This window comes from Myotis yumanensis, unplaced genomic scaffold (genome assembly GCF_028538775.1).
Source record: "Myotis yumanensis isolate MYYU_CA2020_CCGP unplaced genomic scaffold, mMyoYum1.0.hap1 SCAF_1, whole genome shotgun sequence".
Lineage (NCBI taxonomy): Eukaryota > Metazoa > Chordata > Mammalia > Chiroptera > Vespertilionidae > Myotis > Myotis yumanensis.
In genome coordinates this window covers 238,701,942-238,718,929 of record NW_027223752.1, presented here as the reverse complement: position 1 = coordinate 238,718,929, position 16,988 = coordinate 238,701,942, and the positions used below count along the sequence as shown (strand labels likewise).

General features: G+C 59.2%; 1 protein-coding gene across 5 annotated transcripts in view; it reads left to right on the top strand.

Annotated features, from left to right (window-relative positions):
* RGS12 (regulator of G protein signaling 12) overlaps nt 1-16,988 on the top strand; it is a 67,688-nt gene that overhangs the window by 23,307 nt on the left and 27,393 nt on the right. For 4 of the 5 annotated variants that reach the window (XM_070400001.1, XM_070400037.1, XM_070400010.1 and 1 more), the window contains one exon: nt 8,578-8,599. In XM_070400001.1, coding sequence (XP_070256102.1) covers nt 8,578-8,599 — 22 coding nt within the window. Of the gene's footprint in view, nt 1-213; nt 548-8,577; nt 8,600-16,988 lie in introns of those variants that run through there. The other variant, XM_070400027.1, reaches the window with a different exon arrangement.

Sequence of the window (16,988 nt, the reverse complement as noted above, 5' to 3'; positions counted from 1 at the left end):
GTGTGTCGGATGTGGGTAGGCAGGCCAGCAGGTCCTGGGAGAGGCCCCAGGACAGGGTGAGGGGGACGCAGAGCCCTCGGCTGGCCCCGCCCTGCCCGAGTGTGGAGGCTAATAATAGAGCTGTCATTACTGCCGGACGCACGGAGCTGCTCTGCGTTCTCTCAGCTTCTCGGCAGCTGCTGTGCGGCGGGGAGATCGCCCCTGTCGGCTGCGCTGTGTTCTTCTGATTTGGTGGAGGAAATGCTTTAAAAGTGATCTCACAGCGTGATTTACGTAAACGGCTTTTTTCGCTGCACGAGACAATCCAGAGTCTGAGTCCCTGGCCAGCCACAGCTTCCTGCAGTGTCCTGTTGCCACGGGTTACGAGGAGAGCAGAATGGAACTTCATCTGCACCGTCTTTAAACTTTCCTGCCGCGCACAGGCCTGCCGCGGGGGGAATGGCAGCCCTCAGCGCTGCGTGCCTGCGGAGGAGAGGGCGTTGTCTGTCTTAAGATGGATTTGGGGGAAGGGGCGTCCAAGGAGGCGCGCGCTTCCGACGATCAGCAGGTGAGTCCTTCCAGCGTTGGGTCATTTACAGAGTCGTGTGCGGGAGCTCGGCATCCCCATTGCTGCCTGTTCTCAGCTGCTAGCGGGCCGCGTAGCTGCACACTTTGTGAACGCTTGTCTCGTGGCTGCCTCCCGAGCTGGACTGGAGTCCCGTGGCGGTGATGCCCGGCTCTGGGACCACAGACCAGCGCCCAGAGCGAGCTGCTGGCGGCCCATCACGCCGGGTCCTGCCTGCCTCTCAGGACCCCGCTGCCGGTGCCCCCGTCAGCCTTCTTCTCGTCCTCACCACGGTGACGCTAGAGGTTGTGGAGCTGAGGAGTTAACTGTTGGGATAGCACATTTCAAAACCTATCCTGCTCTTTACCACTGTTATGTCTTACTGCTTAAATGTAATGAGTTGGTTCTGTTGCATTTACAGACCTAGGGAACTGCGGCCCTCTAATGACTGGCTATTACCTCGGCTTATAAAGTTGAACTTCTGTAAACATTTTTAAAGGTGTGAGATGATCTGAAAAGAATACTTTTTATTTTCCTCTTGTGGCCCTGTGCTGTGCTGATAGAAGGCAAAATGAATTGAAGTTATTTATAGGAGATTGTCACTAATTACAGGGGCCGGTTTTGAATTCATTCTTTCTGAGAGGTGTTTCCTCGAATTTGTCTTCCTCATCCCTAATGAGGGCCTTGTGTGGAGACCTGAGGGGAGGGGCGCTCAGATGTGGCGGCTGGATGGTGGGGTGGGGACATGAGCGACACCCTCCTTCCACTCGGGCTGCTGGACAGGCCAGGATTGTGCTGATGAAACGCGTGCAGGTTTAATGTGCTTGGGAGACATGCATGTGCTCGGAGCCCCGGGCAGCCGTGGGCGGGCGGACTGCGGGGTGTGGGCGGCCCACTGCCTGGCCCTGGGAGCGGCTTACGTCCCGCTTTTCTCCTTCCGCTTCTCTCTGGCTGCACAAGTGAGTTCCCGGCCGATCATGTCCGCAGTGGACCCAGGAACAGTTATTCCTATGCCTGTGGGGCTGCGTTTTCATTCACTAGTATCTTAAGGCGAGTTGTTGGAAATGTGGGCTTTTGTTCTGAGTGTTTAGAAAAGGAGACTAGAGAGCTGCTGTGCGGGCTTGTGTAGTGAGGGGGTGACTTGTGGGGCGTCTGCTGTGCCCTCTGGCAGACGAGCTGGTCACGGAGGCCACTGGCCGTCGCTGGTGTGCGCGTACCTTAAGCAACAAAAACTGAGCGGCTCCCTCGTGGAGCAGGCGGTGGCAGGTGGGGGTCGGTCCGTAGCCACTGGGGCCCAGGTTAGTCATCACAGGCCAGCCCAGCAGTGGTGCCAGGTCACATGGGCAAGGGGTGAGGCTGGAGGCCGGGTGGGAGGGTGCTCCTCTCTGAGCCTCAGCTGGTTCATCTTGAAAATGGGGGGGGGGGGGCATGGAATGCTGGGCTCCATCCAGAGGGCGTGTGCTCTGTAAAAGCCGTGCTTTGTGACAGGGCTTGTAAAGGGCTGTGCTCCTCGCGAGCTGCTTTCATGTGAAGTGGAGAATCGTAAGCCTTTATGGGCACTGTTTCCCATGATCTGCAGGCGCCGGGAGAGGCGCCGGGAGCCGCCAGAGTGCCGCCCAGGATGAGCGCGGGGCTCCCAGCCGAATGCACACATCGGCTTCGCGTCTTTACGAGGGCGGTGCAGCCTGGGCTGGAAGTGTCCTCGCCCCTTTGCAGAGCAGAGCCGTCATCTTTAAACCACATCACGGGGTTGTCACAGTCCAGATGCCATAAGATATTGGCCGAGGACACACAGAAGCCCACAGCCTGAAAGAAATGTGAAGTGTCACGGGAGAAGCTTTAACAAGCTTCCTGCCCCCCCCCCTTGGACTGGCACCCGCTCCCCTGCCCTGTCTGACAGAGTTTCGCTTCACGGGTCCCTGTGCCCGTCCAGGAGGGCCGTGACAACATCCACTGGGGCTGCTGGGGCAGTTCTTGCGGGGCCTGGGCTGGATGGAGGCTTCCTGAGCCAGAGGCAGGGCAGGAGCAGTAGGGGACTCCCTGGCAGTCACAGCGTCGCACACGGGCAGTCCTCTCCATCCTCTGAGCAGCAGGAGCAAGTCCCACTCCGGACCCAGGGCACGCTGACCTGCTGCCTCGCCCTGCGTCCCCCCTGCTCTGTACCGGGGCATGTGCCCGCCATGTTCCGTGCATCCTCCCTCAGGGCCGGCTCAGGTGGTGGGCTGCACGGGGGCTGCCACTGCTGTGGTCTGTCCTTCCTTCGCTTCCTGGTCATAAGGGACCGGCTCTGTGTGTCACACACTCGGCAGAGGCGTGTGTCTCGGGTTTGGGGGCACGTGGCTGTGGCAGGTTAGCTTTGACTGGTCTGCCGGGCAGGTGCCTGGGGCTGGGAAGGAGCTTTCCCGAGACCAGGGCTTTGCCTCTGCACCGGGCTCTGCAGGATCGGAGGGTCCACCAGGCCCAGCCAGGACCTGCCTTTCCCAGGCAGCAGGAGCCCCTGCGCACTCAGAGGCGCCGAGGGCCCCAGAGGGCCGGACGGGGCAGAGGCTGGAGGAGGCCGCCCTGGTGTTGAGCGGAGGCTGCGCGTTTGCGCTGGGAAGTGTGAGCAGCACAAGGAAGACAGCGTGTGCTCGGAGGAGTCAGGGCTGCCCGTGATGCGAGGGGCTCTCTGGCTTCAGAGCCAGGCCTTCGTCCTCTGCGTCACTGACCAGGACTCTGCCTGCTCCTCTTCCGGCCACCAGGCAGGCAGCCTAACCCTCTGCACAGCCTGGGTCCCAGAGAAGCAGGGACCGCCCGGAAGGGGGCGTGGGGTGCATGGGGAGCCATGGCGAGGCTGCTGGTGGCCATGGGCGTGAGCGCGTCCGGCATGCCCTTCTGTGGGCTGATGTGCTGGCAGCACCTCCGCCTGAGCCTGTGAGATGAGCTCACGCTGGCCGTGTCCTTCGGGATTCGGCGCCCTTTTCTAGCTCAGATGAACCGCCGTGTGCGTCGCCCTTCTCCCAGATGGCCCTGCAGAGGCCTGGCCAGGCAGCCCTTCGCGCACCTCCTTGGCCCACACCTCTGGGCACCTAAGGCCGATGGAGGAGGGGCCGCTGCCTGTTGGGGCAGTGTTTGTCCCCCTCGGGGTCAGCTTTGCTCACTGTTATCTGGTAGGAAGGCGCACAGGAGGGAAACGCTGCTCCAGGCTGTCCCACAGCTTCCCCTTTTCACGCAGAAGCAGGCCCCGTGCATGCAGCCTTCCTTCCTGCCATCTCCTCCACCCGGGCCTGCGGGCAGCATGCGAGCATGTCCCGCTGCACCCTCTCCCCGCCCTGGCGACTGAGCAGGGGCTGTCCCTCTTGAGAGCAGCTGCCTCTCCCAGCGTCTGTGTGGCTGTCCTTGGGCCTTCCCAGCCTCGCGCTTCCCTCCTGACCCAGGTCCTCTGTGCTGTCACTTAGAGACTGACCCCCACCCCAGACCCACAGCACGTCCATGTCCCTCCATCTCCCTGGATGCGCAGGAGGCCTGGTGGCGAAGTGCCCACCTCAGACTTGGACTCCTCGCTCTACATCTGCTCGCCCCTCAGAGCCCTGCCCTTCTCACGGGCCAGCCCTGAGTCCTCCACACCTGTCCCTCCTGTGACAGCTTGGGGACACTGCCTCAGCCCCCTCTGTCCAGGCTGCCCCTGAGGCGGGGTTCTGGGTTCATCTCCAGCCCCAGCACATGAGCCGGGGCGGGCCTGAGCAGGGGAGCTGTGGGGCCATCTCGGCCGCATTCCCAGGCCCGCACCCACGGCCCCTGCACCAGGCTCTGCAGCTGGGACAGCCCGGGGGCGGCAGGAGCAGCCTGGGGGGCACGCAGGGCGGTCTGAGCCTAAGTCACCGCCCCAGACGCTTTGAGTCCCATTCGCACCTGTGTATCCGTCAGTGTGGAGGCCAGCCGGGAGGCGGCGCCTGGCCCTGGTGAAGTGGCCTCCTTCCGGGCCTGTTTCTCTCGTCACAGGGGAAGGTGCTGGCGCACCGGGGCCTGTTCCCTGGCAGCCTCCTTTGCGGCTGTTCTCTTGTGAGTGTAACACGCGGATTTGGGAGGGACCCAGAAAGTGCAGAAAATGCAAACAAGTTATTAATACACATTGTGCTGGGGATCAGGAAACGTGAGGAATGGTAGGTCTTACTTCATAAAAACGTTCCCGTGGCCTAGCAGAAGCCAAGGACCTGGCAACACCTAACCTTCAGTCCCCGAGCTGAGGCTGCCTCTGTGGTGTTCTTGCCTCTGTGGTGTTCTGGAATGATCCAGGGCTTCCGTTGTGAACTGCGCCGCCAGTCAGCCAGGATGTGCTCAGAGCATGCAAACCAGGCTTCCAAGGGCAGCGTGGTCAGAGTTGGACCTGTGGCCAGTCCCAAGGCAGAATGACATGATCTGGGTCCCCTGCCTTTCCCACAGACCCCAGGTCGGTGGGTTGTCTGCCTGCACCTCCACCCACACACCAAGCACTGGCCACCAGGAAAGCACGCTATACCCCACACTCCCCACAGGACACGCCCGCCCTCCTCTCCCCGGCCAGCCCTTCCCCGTGGCACTGCCTGCTCCGCCCCTGTACACCCGCCACCTGGGAGAATGAAGCCCGGCCACGCGCTCCTCCGCTGCTTCGAGTCCTGGGGTGCTTCCCGCGCAGGAGCTGGGTCGGGCTCCGCCCTGCCCCAGTGCACACCTGCGCATCCGCACGTGTTAGCGGCCGGAGGTGGGTTATGGTAACTACACCTATTCATTTGCAGGTTAAGTGGCCTGTTTCTCGCTCATATGTGACCTGGACGGAGGACAGTGGTTTTATGTCCAGGTGACATTAACTCTGTCTCCGGGCTTTCCTTTCAGGTTAACATCTGGTTGGCCTATGAACAGAGGAGGTGGAGACCACGAATAAAGGGTTGGGCTGGTTCCCGGTGGCACTTTTCACACTGACTTGTTGGGAGCAACCCAGTATGAACTCACATTTATCAAGGGTTTCTGGACGGAGCTCTCGGCCTGATGTGCATGGCAGCCAACACGATGGTGCCAGCTTTTGGGAAAAGAAAAAAGCTTTAGTGTGTGAGCGGACCAGCCCAAACACAGGAGGCCAGGCTTAGCCCTGCCCCATCCAGGGCTCGGCGGGGTCTGGGGTTTCAGCACCGGGCCTTCCTGGACAGCGGACCCTTGGCTGCTGAAAGGCCCCAGTCTCATGTCAGGCCCTGTCCTGGCCCTTTGGTTCCACGTGGGCGCAGCGAAGGGCTCACCTGTGTCCCTCGTGAGTGTGCATCTGGGCCTCGTGGGAATCCGGACGGGACCAGTCTGAGCTGGTTCCGCAGTTACAAGCAGATGTGGGGTGGGCAGGGGACATCCGTGACCTCTGAGTCCTCGCTGGCCCCTCCGGGAGAACCCTCAGTACAGAGGCCACCCTGGATGCCTAGAACTGTCCTTAGAGTCTGGGCTTGGGAAATACTCTGGGCACACGACCCAGACTCGGGAGGGAAGGAGATCGGGTGAGGCTGTGGCTCGGGCGTTTGAGTCCTTCCTGGACATGCTGGCCCCTGAGGCCTCTGGAACCGGCACCGTCCTGGTGGGCACCGTGAGCAGCGCCTGCTGGGACGGCCGTGGGTGGTGAGCACTTTCAGGGCTTTCCGTGTGCTCGCCACCCGCACTGCCACCCCTGTCCTATTCTCTGTGCCTCTTTTTCCCCGAGTCTGTCTTCCAGTTCCCACATCTTCTCTCCAGCCTTCTAATGTCTGCAACCTCTCTATTGAGCGTTGAATGCCAACAGTTGTATTTTCATTGTCAGACATCCGATGGGGGGTTTTCAAATCTGCCGCCTGCTTCCTCTTCTTCAGCAGCTTTTCCTTCACTACAGTCTCATGTTCTCTGACACCCTGTGTGAGGTAGGACTACCAGTGTCTCAGTTCCATTATTGTCCGTTCTGCTGGCTCTTTCTCAGGGTGGGTTTCTCTTGGCTTTAGGGCGTTTTTGAACTGTGAGCTCATATTTGCATGGGCTGCTTTCTCCCCAGAAGGCCTGTGTGCGGCTGCCTGCCTGGGGCATCGCTGAGTGGTCTGCACTGCGTGACGCCCGGCCCTGCCCCGGCAGTGGTGGCATTTGCTGACCGCTCTCCATTCCAGGGTCTCGCCTTACTTCTGTGGGAGCAGCACTATTAAAAGCATGTTTGTTACTGTGCTGTCTTCACAGCTTTCCTGCAAATCTAAAGCTGCACCAAGAAACAAAGCACAGTGTGCTTCCAGCAGCACGTGTGTTGAGCTTGCATTGGATCCGCGTGCTTTGCACCGCAGGCCCCACAGGCTGGAGCGCAGCCTCCCACTGAGCCCTCTGTGGGCATGCTGAGCCCACCCTGCTCGCTGTGTCCATGTGGCCCCCTCTCCCCACCCCTCGGGCATCCCACTCAACGTCACGTTCCTCCGTCTCTGGCTGCAGCGACCCCCCCAGACTTCGTCTCAGGGCACTGGGGCCAGTGTGGAAGGTTTGCAGTGCCTCTGTCTTGTCTGCCACGGCCCAAGCACTCGTTTAACCTGTACCCTGAAGTTGCCCCGTCCTCACGTTCCTGCCGCTTGCACAGGATGACTTATTTCTCAGATGCTCCTGGTGGACACACAGTTTGTGGTGTGTGTGTGTGCCTCGCAGATCTCCCTCTCCTCGTCTCGGAATCATTTGCCCTCGATACTCTCTAATGTGTAGCGTGGCTGGGCTATCGATGGTGAGTGTGGGCGAGGGACAGCCGTCACGGCCTCTGTCCGCCGGGAAGGACACCCGCCCGCTTCTGTGATGGAAGCCAAACCCTGCGCCGAGGCCTGTAGCCAAGGACGGGCTGCGGCTGCTCTTGGCAAGATGGCAGTTTAAAACCAGACACACAGCCACACATGTTTGACCCTTGAAAGTAATGGATAAGGAGCTGAGGGACAGTTTCGGAGATTCTGACCCAGGCCTCACGACGTTTGAAAGAGTGGCAGACCCCTCCTGGGGGAAGGTGGGTCACTTAGCTGGCTGGCTGGGCTCCAGGTGCAAGTCCGCAGGTGAGGGGCTGCGACAAGGTCTGCTCGGCATGGGAGAGGCCCCTGTCCTTCTTCCACACAGGCTGAGTGGCGAGGTTTGGGGGCATCGCATTGGGCATGGACCAGCAGGCAGAAGCACCGAGCCTGCTCCCCTCCAAGCGCCCCACCAGCTCCCACCCTCCCCCCACCTCCCCAGATTCTCCTCCCTCCACACGTCCAGGTGGAAGTGACCTTCCCACAAGGCAGCCCCGAGCTGCCCGCGGCGAACGCATTCCCATAGCCTCAGCCCCTGCCGCCCGGCCGGGACTACACGGCAGCGTTTGTTGTTGAGTGTCTCATTCCAGGCCTCTCTCCACCGCAGCCTCCTTCCAGTCCCAGCTGCAGCACGTGGCCCTGTCCCCGGGAGCCAGCCCTCCTCTCCTCCAGCCTCGCCCTCTTCCAGGCGCCCTCCTTGGAAACCTGCCCCGCCTGCCTGCTGCGCCCCTCCTCCCACACCTGGCGTGGCTGGGCCTGGTGGTCTGCCATCCGGGTCTGCCCTGGGCAGTGGAGGGGGGTACCAGTAGCCTGGTACCAGGGTGCAGGCACCGAGTGGGGTGTGTTGTGCCCAAGGCAGCACTGGCACCGGGCACAGCCACTGGAAAGCCAGCAGCACTGCACGGACGGTTGGCACATTGCCTGCCCCCGTGAGACTGCCCCACCGCAGCCCTCGCCCATCAGGTGAACATGCAGACGTGCTCTCCCTGAGGCTCTCGCTGAGCTGAGGCCCGACGTGCTGGGATTTGTTCTTTTCCAATGAAATGACGGGGACTTCCGCCCGTCCTGATGTGGCCGGGCTCACCCACGGCTGGGCGGAGTCCGCTCAGGAAGTGGGAGCGCACTTGACTCACTGAGGTGTCTGGTTTTGCTGGGCACCTGTGGGGAGCGAGCCTCGGAGCAGCCCCGGCTGGGTTCCTCGGAGGGACTGCTGTTTCCGACTTTGCCATGAGGCCTAATTAACTCATGTCTCTCTCTCTTTTCTTTCAGTCTGCAACTGTGTCTGACGGCGGTAAGTCACACTTTCTGATGTATATTTTTATTATTTTTAATGACGTTTTCAAATTGTGAAAGTATATTTGCCATTAACTCACTCATAATAGGTGTTTTCTTTGCCACGTCCGGGGGGGTGGGGGGCGTGTTAGGGCTAGTGGGGGGCTCCCCCTCACCCCCGGTGCCCATGACATGCTTCGGAAGCCATTCCCCGCAGATGTGTGGTGAACCTGAATTTCAGCGTGAAGGCAGCTGCGTGGCGAGCCCACACCCTGGCTGACAAGCCCGAGCCTGCGCCTGTGGGAGAGCCCGCTCGGAACCCGGGCGGCTCGGAGCTCTGCTGGGCTGAGCCGCTCTGGAAAGTCGGGGCGCTCTCAGCTGCAAACGCTCCCTTTCCCAGGAGAGGGTCCTAGGTGGCCAGAGTGGGGAGAGGGACAGAGGCTCTGTCTGTAATCCTTGTGCACATGGGGTCCTGGATGGGACTGGCCCACAGGGGACGGCCGAGGCCCCTTACTTCCCTGCTCGCCCAGGGCTCGCTTTGAACTCCAAGGTCCTGGGAGAGTTTCTTCCAAAGCTTCCTTGATTCTTCTGATGCTCACAAAGCCTCTCTGCTCACAGGTGGTCTTTACAGGATTCTAACGAATCTATTCCTCTGTCCTTTATCCTTTATCAAGACGTGCTAGCACTGTCTTCTCACTCGCGTGCTGGCTGTGCGTCTGAGTCCAGGCCACAGCCTAGCGCCCGAGCGGGGGCAGCGGGCTGAGGCCGCCTCTTGACACTAGAGAGAAGCGAAGTGTTGTTTTCTTGGTACTTTATGTTGTCCCCTAGCTGCTGGCTTCCCCCTGGGCCTGGGAGCGGGTTGCTTGCCCGGGAGGGGACCTGACGGCCAGCCCCAGGCAGGGTGGGGGCGTCCACCCGCAGCCACAGGGAAGTCCCACCTGGAGCTGAGCCTGCACAGGCCTGAAGTTCGTGTTTGGGGCTTTGTTTCTTTATAAAAGGAATTGTGTTACCCGCTTTATGTGCAGTGGTAGCCCGGCCATTTAATCACTTCCTTAAAAAGCAGTCGGACCTGTCACCAAATCCAGGATAAAGTGTGTGGTTTTAGAGATGTGTCCATGCCCACCCTCTACTGCGTTCCGGCCTCCCTCTTCTGGTAAAAGGCTCACTTCTGCAGGAAACGTGTCACTGAGAAGTTTATTCACTGTGTTCAGTCGAGTCATAGATATTGGCTTTGTTGGTCTCTGAAGTTCTCTTATGTCCACAGTAGATGCCAGAGCCGTAGGAGCTTTACGCTGAGTCTTTGTGTGCTTTTTAAAAAGCTGACCTTCCCAAGTGGGAAGTCCCTGGCTCCTGGGCCCCGTGTCCTTCCTAAGGAAGTGGTGTCCTGGCTGGTGGCAGTGGTTCCCCTCCGTGGGGGCTTTCCATCCCCATTCCACCTTCCCTTCCCGCCTCAGACCTGGTGCGCTGGGAGGGCTGGCCCCTGAGGCCCTCGTCCCGAGCGGCCCCCGTGGCCGAGGTGAGGAGGAGGCGCTGTTCCCTGCGCACGCTCTGCCCTCAGGAACGCGCCAGGCAGCTGAGACAGGTCACTAAGGCTTGGTCATGTTTTTATTCTTTTTCCTTCTTCGGTTTCTTTACTGATCACACGTAAGAAGGAAAGTCCTCTCATTCAATTTGCACGCTCGTTCTAGGCCACGTGCTTGCATCCTGCCGTCTTCACTGGCACAGGCACTGAGGCAGACCCTGGGCCATGGCTCAGGGCCGTGGAGACAGGGGGAAGTGGCTGCTGAGCCAGAGTCGCTGTGCGCCCTCGGCCCCCACCCCTCACCCAGAGCCCCTGCAGGTCCTGACCCCACTTCCTGGGCGCCTCCGGGGAAGGAGGAGGCCCCAGCCCGTCCACCCTCTGCGGTGGTGGAAGGAGCTTGAGAGGAGCCGGGGGAACCTCAGGGGTCTCCACGCAGAGGTGTTTGTGTCACGTTGAGCAGGACGGCCTGGCTCACCCGGGGCCTGGGCTCCGGCAGTGGTTTCTATGGGGAAGACGCTCGGCTGGTGCGGTGACCTGGGCCCTGGGAACGCCAGGCTGGCAGGGTGGCTGGTCTCGCCATCAGCCTCGCTTTGCCGAGAGTACGCCACTCCCTCCACAACATTGTGTCCAGTCTTGTCAGGGAGGTGATTTGGACTCAGTTAACTCTGTTCCTTCTCACAATGACACCTTTGTCCGTGTGCTCGCCATGGCGTTCTGTGGCTTTGTTTTAAGGAAGTTGGACAATGCTACTTTTGGAGTCTTTGTCAGCTGCAGGGTTCCCCTCCTCAGAGGGAGAGGGGCTCCCAACGCCAGCTCCCCGGGCCACGCGCTGGGACGGCGGGAGGTCAGTCTCTGGGGGTGAGCCAGGCCGGGCTGGGGGCCAGGGAGGCCTGACCTGCCGCGTGGGAAACCACTCAGACGTGGGCACAGGAGCCCTCGCCCTCAGCGGCAGGTGAGGGGCGGCCTGGTGGGGAAGAAGTGGGTGAGACCCTCCATGCTGACGGGACAGAGCCCGCCCCTGCTCCCCGGCTCGGACCTCGCAGCTTTCTTGGAACAAAGTTGGTTCTTATTTTCTTTCTTCCATTTTTCACTCTGTACTAAGCAGCTTTGCCAGGACCCCCCCCCCCCCCCCACTCATGTATCCTCAGAGGTGGGGTGTTTTCTGCCATGTCTGGGTCTGACTTCTGCAGTGGAGAACTTGGGGTGCCCGATGCCCACATCCACAGGCACACATCAGGCCGTGAGCGTGGGGAAGTCCTCGAAGGAACCGCTCTGGCCCCCGGTCTGTGACACGCCCACTCGATGCCTCCACGGTGGCTGCCTCATCAGTACTCCAGCTTAGCTTATCCACACTCTCGCTCGGCTTCCCCTCCAGGCGGGTCCCAGAGTTTCCCGTGGGGGTGGGCCTGGGTCCATGACCGTGTCCGTGACCTTCCTGTGACCTCCTAGACCTGGCACCGCTCTCCACCCGCGAGCTGCCTCAACGCCATCCCCCACGCTGGTCTCCCAGGGCCCCTCAGGCGCACAGCGTCTCCGCCCCTAGCCTGCTGTCCCCGGCCGGCCGGGGCAGACTGCCAGCCCCTCTCCTGAGTGTCAGCCGCTCCTCCACATCACCCCCACGTGAGAGTAAGTGCAACTCACAGAACAACTCACTCCCTGGACCTTGGGTTGTTGGCTGGCAATGCCTGTGCCTGTGCGGTTCCACACGCAGCTCATCCTCACGGGGAGGCGGGGAGGGGCCCGGCCGGGGAGGGCAGGTGTGGGTTCTGTGCCCATGGCACAGCTCACAGGCCGACCTCCAACCTCCGAGGGCATCCCTCCCCCTCCGCACCCTCCTCTCTGCTCCGGGCCCACGGCACCTTCTCCGCTCGTGTGCAGGGCCGCTCTGCGGGGCAGGGTGGAGGCACCACATGGTGACCCAGCCCTCACTGCCAACCTCGGGCCCAGCAGGGTGAGATTAAGCCGGGGCTAAACTGCATCCCCCTTTCAAATCCAAGGTGGTCGCTGTCATAGCTTTGGCAAGTGACGCTGGAGGAGGGGAGAGTGTGGGCTCTCGCAGAGCCACGGCATTGGCAGAGCTTTGGTGAATTCACCTTTTCCTTCTCAGAAAGGCAGCGCAGCCTCATTGCCCATTTTCAAACATGTTTGCTCGGTAGTGGAGATGGATTCACGGCGACGTGTAACTGCTGAGTGAGGAGGGGTCTGACCAGAACCCTCTGTTTTGGTTGAATGCATCGCATTCCTTATGGTTCGCTTGGGAACGTAAAAACGCCGCCAGAGACCACAGTGTGGCTCCCAGCGCGGAGCACGGAGTCTGTGGGCGCCAGGCGGATGGAGCTCGCTCTGGAAGCCGACTCCCTGTCCGCCACGACGCCTCCAGCACGTTCCTGCCGCTGCCCCGGGGTTGGAAGAGTGATCAGGAGCTGCTTGCATTGAGGGATTCTTTCCACGCCAACAGAAGTTCAACAGTAGTAAGACCAGTGACCGCACACCTCCGAGGAGTGACATGCTAACATTTGGGCATGCTGTGTCTAAAGCATGGAGGTCACAGTGGAAGCCCCTGGGGCCCTCCTGTGTCCATTCCTCACTCCCCCCCAGGCCCTACCTGCAAGCGGGTGCGTGTCCTTCCGCTGCGGGGGGCCAGCACCCGGCCCCTGGGGAGAGCCTCGTGACAGCGCAGGAACTGGAAGCGGGAGCCCGCTGGCTGCCTCAGGAAGCCCTGCGCTGTGACTTGGGCCGTTTTCTGTTGCACTATAACGAGGACGTGACTAAAATAACAAATACTGTTTTATATGCTTGAAGCTTTTTCCCAAAGAACTTTCCCATTGGTCTGGAAAGTTTAGCAGATTCACTCTCAAGAGAATATGCTGAGAGAAAGCTGAAAACAAAATTGCTAAGGGAAAGCTGAAAATCTGTTTGGCCAAAATAATTTAGGAGAAAGGTCTAGAAGCAGACCCTGAGGTTGGGGAGGGCTCAGTGGCGGTTCTCAAGGCCTCTACCTGAGTAGCTTGTATGCAAATTAGGGATACTCCCCCCACCCCCAAGTAGATGCCCTGTGAAAGGTGAAGGATGTGCCTCTGGTCGCACCACTTGGAAGAGAGCTTTAAGGCTTTCTCTTTACTGCGGGTGTCAGCATTTCAATGATGACGAGTCTTGGGCTGGTTCTGTTTGTATCTGTGCTGTTTGGGGTTTGTTGAGGTGAGATATTGTTCACCCTCCTGGCTTGGGGACATTAATTACCAATTAAACTATTTGAATTTTTCCTACGGCCATCGAGGTCTGTTCACCTTCAGTCCTTTCCCCTCCATACACTTCATGTGTCATGATTTCTCTTGCTCGTTAAATGCTTCTGCATGTCTAATATGCTCTCGCTTCCATCCTGTGAGCTATTCATTTCAATGAGTGTGTTCTTCTCTCTGGCAGTGGCTTTTGGCTTTTATAGCCCTTCTCTCTCATTGTGTTCATGCTTTCCTGTAAACCCTCGAGCATGTTTACAGCCTCTCTGAGTGTCTTCAGGTTCCCATCACTCCTGTTGACTGATCTTTCTCCTGGTTCGAGTCATATTTCTCTGTATCTTCCCATGTCTAGTGATTTTTAAGTGGGGGCTGGGTTTGGTTGTCTTCCTTTGCAGGGTTTGGAGGTTTGTTTAAATAGGAATTACGTTACTTGTGGGTGGGCTTGATGCGCTTGAGGCTTGTTTTTGGGCTTCATTGGGGCAAGTTGAATGTGGCTTCACTGAAGGCTGGTTTAGCGCCATTATTTAGGAGCACATGTGGGCCTCCTTTGAAGGCCAGGTGTCCAACAAGAACTGGTGGTGCCCCTGGCAGGTGCTGGGCTCTCAATCTCCGGGTGCACCTCCTTCACCTCTTTGCCTTCAGGAATCGGAATCTTGCAGTGACTGCTCTGACTTGTAAGAACTGTTGCTTCGGACCCTTCCCCAGTTTTCTGGTAACATACGGCAGGAGAAGTCGTGCCCGGTCACTCCATCATGGCCAGATGCGGGATCCTTGCGACACAGATTTCCACTCTAATGTCGGATGTGGTCTGTAAAATTAACAACAGCTCCTGCCCCTGGTGCGTGTAGCCCGCCTCGGCATTGGGCACATGGGAGCGGTCGGTGACTGAGCTGATTACCCCACGTTCCTGTGCGAGTGCGGCGCCTGGTCAGCTGGGCCCGCAAGCTGAGTTTGGGGAGATAGGAGGGGCCGGAGAACCGGGAGAGCAACCGGGGAGCCAGAAAGCTGAGGGAGAACCAGTGTCCATGAGCAGAGCGTGGAGTCAGGTGAGAGGGAACCCAAACCCCCCTGAGCTTCCACCGGCACCTGTGGGGACGGTGGGAAGGAGGCGGGGGGAGAAACGGATCGTGGGCAGTCCCCGCGCTGCGTGGGCCTGGGCCCTTGGAGGGGCTCACTCCGTTTTAGGTGGAGACGGTGAGTAGATGTCGGGCAGCAGGAAAGGGCTGGGCAGGAAGCGTGCAGCTGGGAATTAGCAGTCTGTCATGGGGTCTTGGTAGATCTGACTACCAGGTCACGCAGAAAGGCGGGTCTCCATCGTGGGAGGTGGGTTGGAGAGGGGCTGTGAGGCAGTGGAACATGCAGTGGCCCTGGGATCAACTGTCCAGGTTTAAACCCCAGCTCTGGACCGGCTGCCGCCTCCGTTCTCTCACCTGCAGAGCGGGGCCCAGGCACCTTGCAGTGTGGCTGAGGGCCACCTGCTTAGCATTGATGCCTCAGAGCAGCACCTCACACAGCAGAGCTGACGAGTGGCAGCTGCCGTGTTAGTGGGACTCTTGTATTTGTCTCCAGTGCAGTTGGCCTGAGCGTGGACACCATTGCCTGGAGGGAGTGGACAGAGACAGAGCTGGGACAGGTCCGAAGGCAGTTACAGATCCGGAGGAGAGAAAGCCTCAGAGGAGACAGACTCCCCACTTAGATGGTTAAAAATTCAGTTTCAAGCCCTGGCCAGCTTGGCTTAGTGGATAGAGGGTCGCCCGTGGACTGAAGGGTCCTGGGTTTGATTCTGGTCAAGGACACTTTGCTGAGCGCTGGCTCTCCAGCCCCATCCTGGAGGGAAGGTGCCTGTGGCCTGGTCTCTACACTCAGGGTCTCCATGCAGGCCCATGTGGGGTGCCCTCCCTGGCTTGGGGGAGCTTCAGCACCATTTGAGTCTTCCTCATGGAGCTCGCACTGGGGACCTTGGGCTTCTGCATGCAGTGTCCTCTACAGGGACAGGCCACAGCTGGGCCACACTCCTGTGTGGCCCTTAGCACAGATGAAAGAATGTCTTCATGCCCTGGTCGGGTGGCTCAGTAGGTTGGAGCGTCGTCCCGTACACCAAAAGGTTGCGGGTTCAAGCCTCAGTCAGCATGCATGCAGGGGGCAACTGATCCATGTGTCTCTCTCACATAGTTGTTTCTCTCTCCTTCTCTCTAAAACCAATAAGAGTGAACGCTTCATAAAGCATATGTATTTATTTGTTGAGATGAAATACATTAATTCCACACAGAAATTACTTGGGAAGTGGATCATGTAAATTTTGTCACTGCAATCTGCACGCGAAGGGGGTGTGTGACCAGGGCTTGAAAAATGCCCTGTCTCCTTGGCGAGGCCAGAGGCTCCTGTGGTCCGGCTGCGGGTGGAGTCGGGAGCTCTGAGCTTGGAGCCTGGACACCAGTGTGACAGGCGACAGGATTCACACGCGTCCGTCTCTCCCACCTCCCACACGAGCCCTTTGCAGTTGCCGCCCTGCCCACTCGCGGGCTGTGAGCTCCCCGTTTCCCATCTGCCTGGCATTTCGCGCTCCAGAAGCCGCGTCCTGTCAGGCAGGAGGCGGGCTGGGCTCTGCCTCGGACAGGCTCGCTCCACTCCCCAAGCTGACTAGGGAGGCTCGGTTCCGGTCCCCGCCCACAGCTCCTCGGGCCCTCGGGGGCCCTCGGCGGTCTGCAGAGTGCACTGCACTGCACGTGAGGGTCCCAGAGAGCCTGAGGCCCTTACCTTCTCTCCCAGGCTGTGAAATCTGCCTGGGGGGCCAGACTAGGTGAGCCCATGACCTGTGATGCCGGGAGGAAGTCCCAGCCCTGCCACTGACTACTCTCAGGCAGGTCATAGTCTTCAGACCTCCACCACTTCATCTGTAAAATGGGCTGATGGATTAGATCACTAGTTTAGGCTCCATTCTGAGGAGGTGCTGTGGGGTCCAATTATCAGTAGGGCCCCGGGCTGCACTGGGGGAAGGTCCATCCCATCTGTCCTTGTCTGAATCCTGGGGGGTGGTCATCTGGGCTCGGGAGTGGCGGGGGGGAGGTGATAGATCGTGTGGGCTTGGATATCCTTGTGTCTGGGTTTTCTCATCGGGGGACAAACTAACATTTGCAGGGATTGGGGCAAGAAAAAAGGCTTTTAAAGAGACGTGACCATTAAGTGATCCTGAATTCAATCCTGGACTGGCAGGAAATAGCTAGAAGACATTATTGATGGAATTGGAGTATGGACTGTGTTATGTTTCCAAGTTTTGATAGCTGTACTGTGGTCATGGAAGGGAATGTCTGTGCACTTAGGAAATACACACTGAAGTATTTAGGGGCAAAGAGGTTTGCTGTCTCCAAGGTAATTCAGATAGTTGGGAGAAAGTTATGTGTGTGAGTGGGTGTGTGTATGTGTATGCATGTGTGTGCAAGTGTGCATGAGTGTGTGCACATGTGCGTGAGTGTGCGTGCGCATGTGTGAGTGTGAGCGTGAATGTGTGCGTGAGTGTGTGTGTTTAAGAGTATGAATATGCATGTATGCGAGTATGCGTGCATGTATATCAGTGTGAGTGTGTGTGTAAATGTGGCTGAGTGTGTGCATGAGTGTGCGCGTGCGTGTGTGAGTGCGTGAGTGTGTGTGTG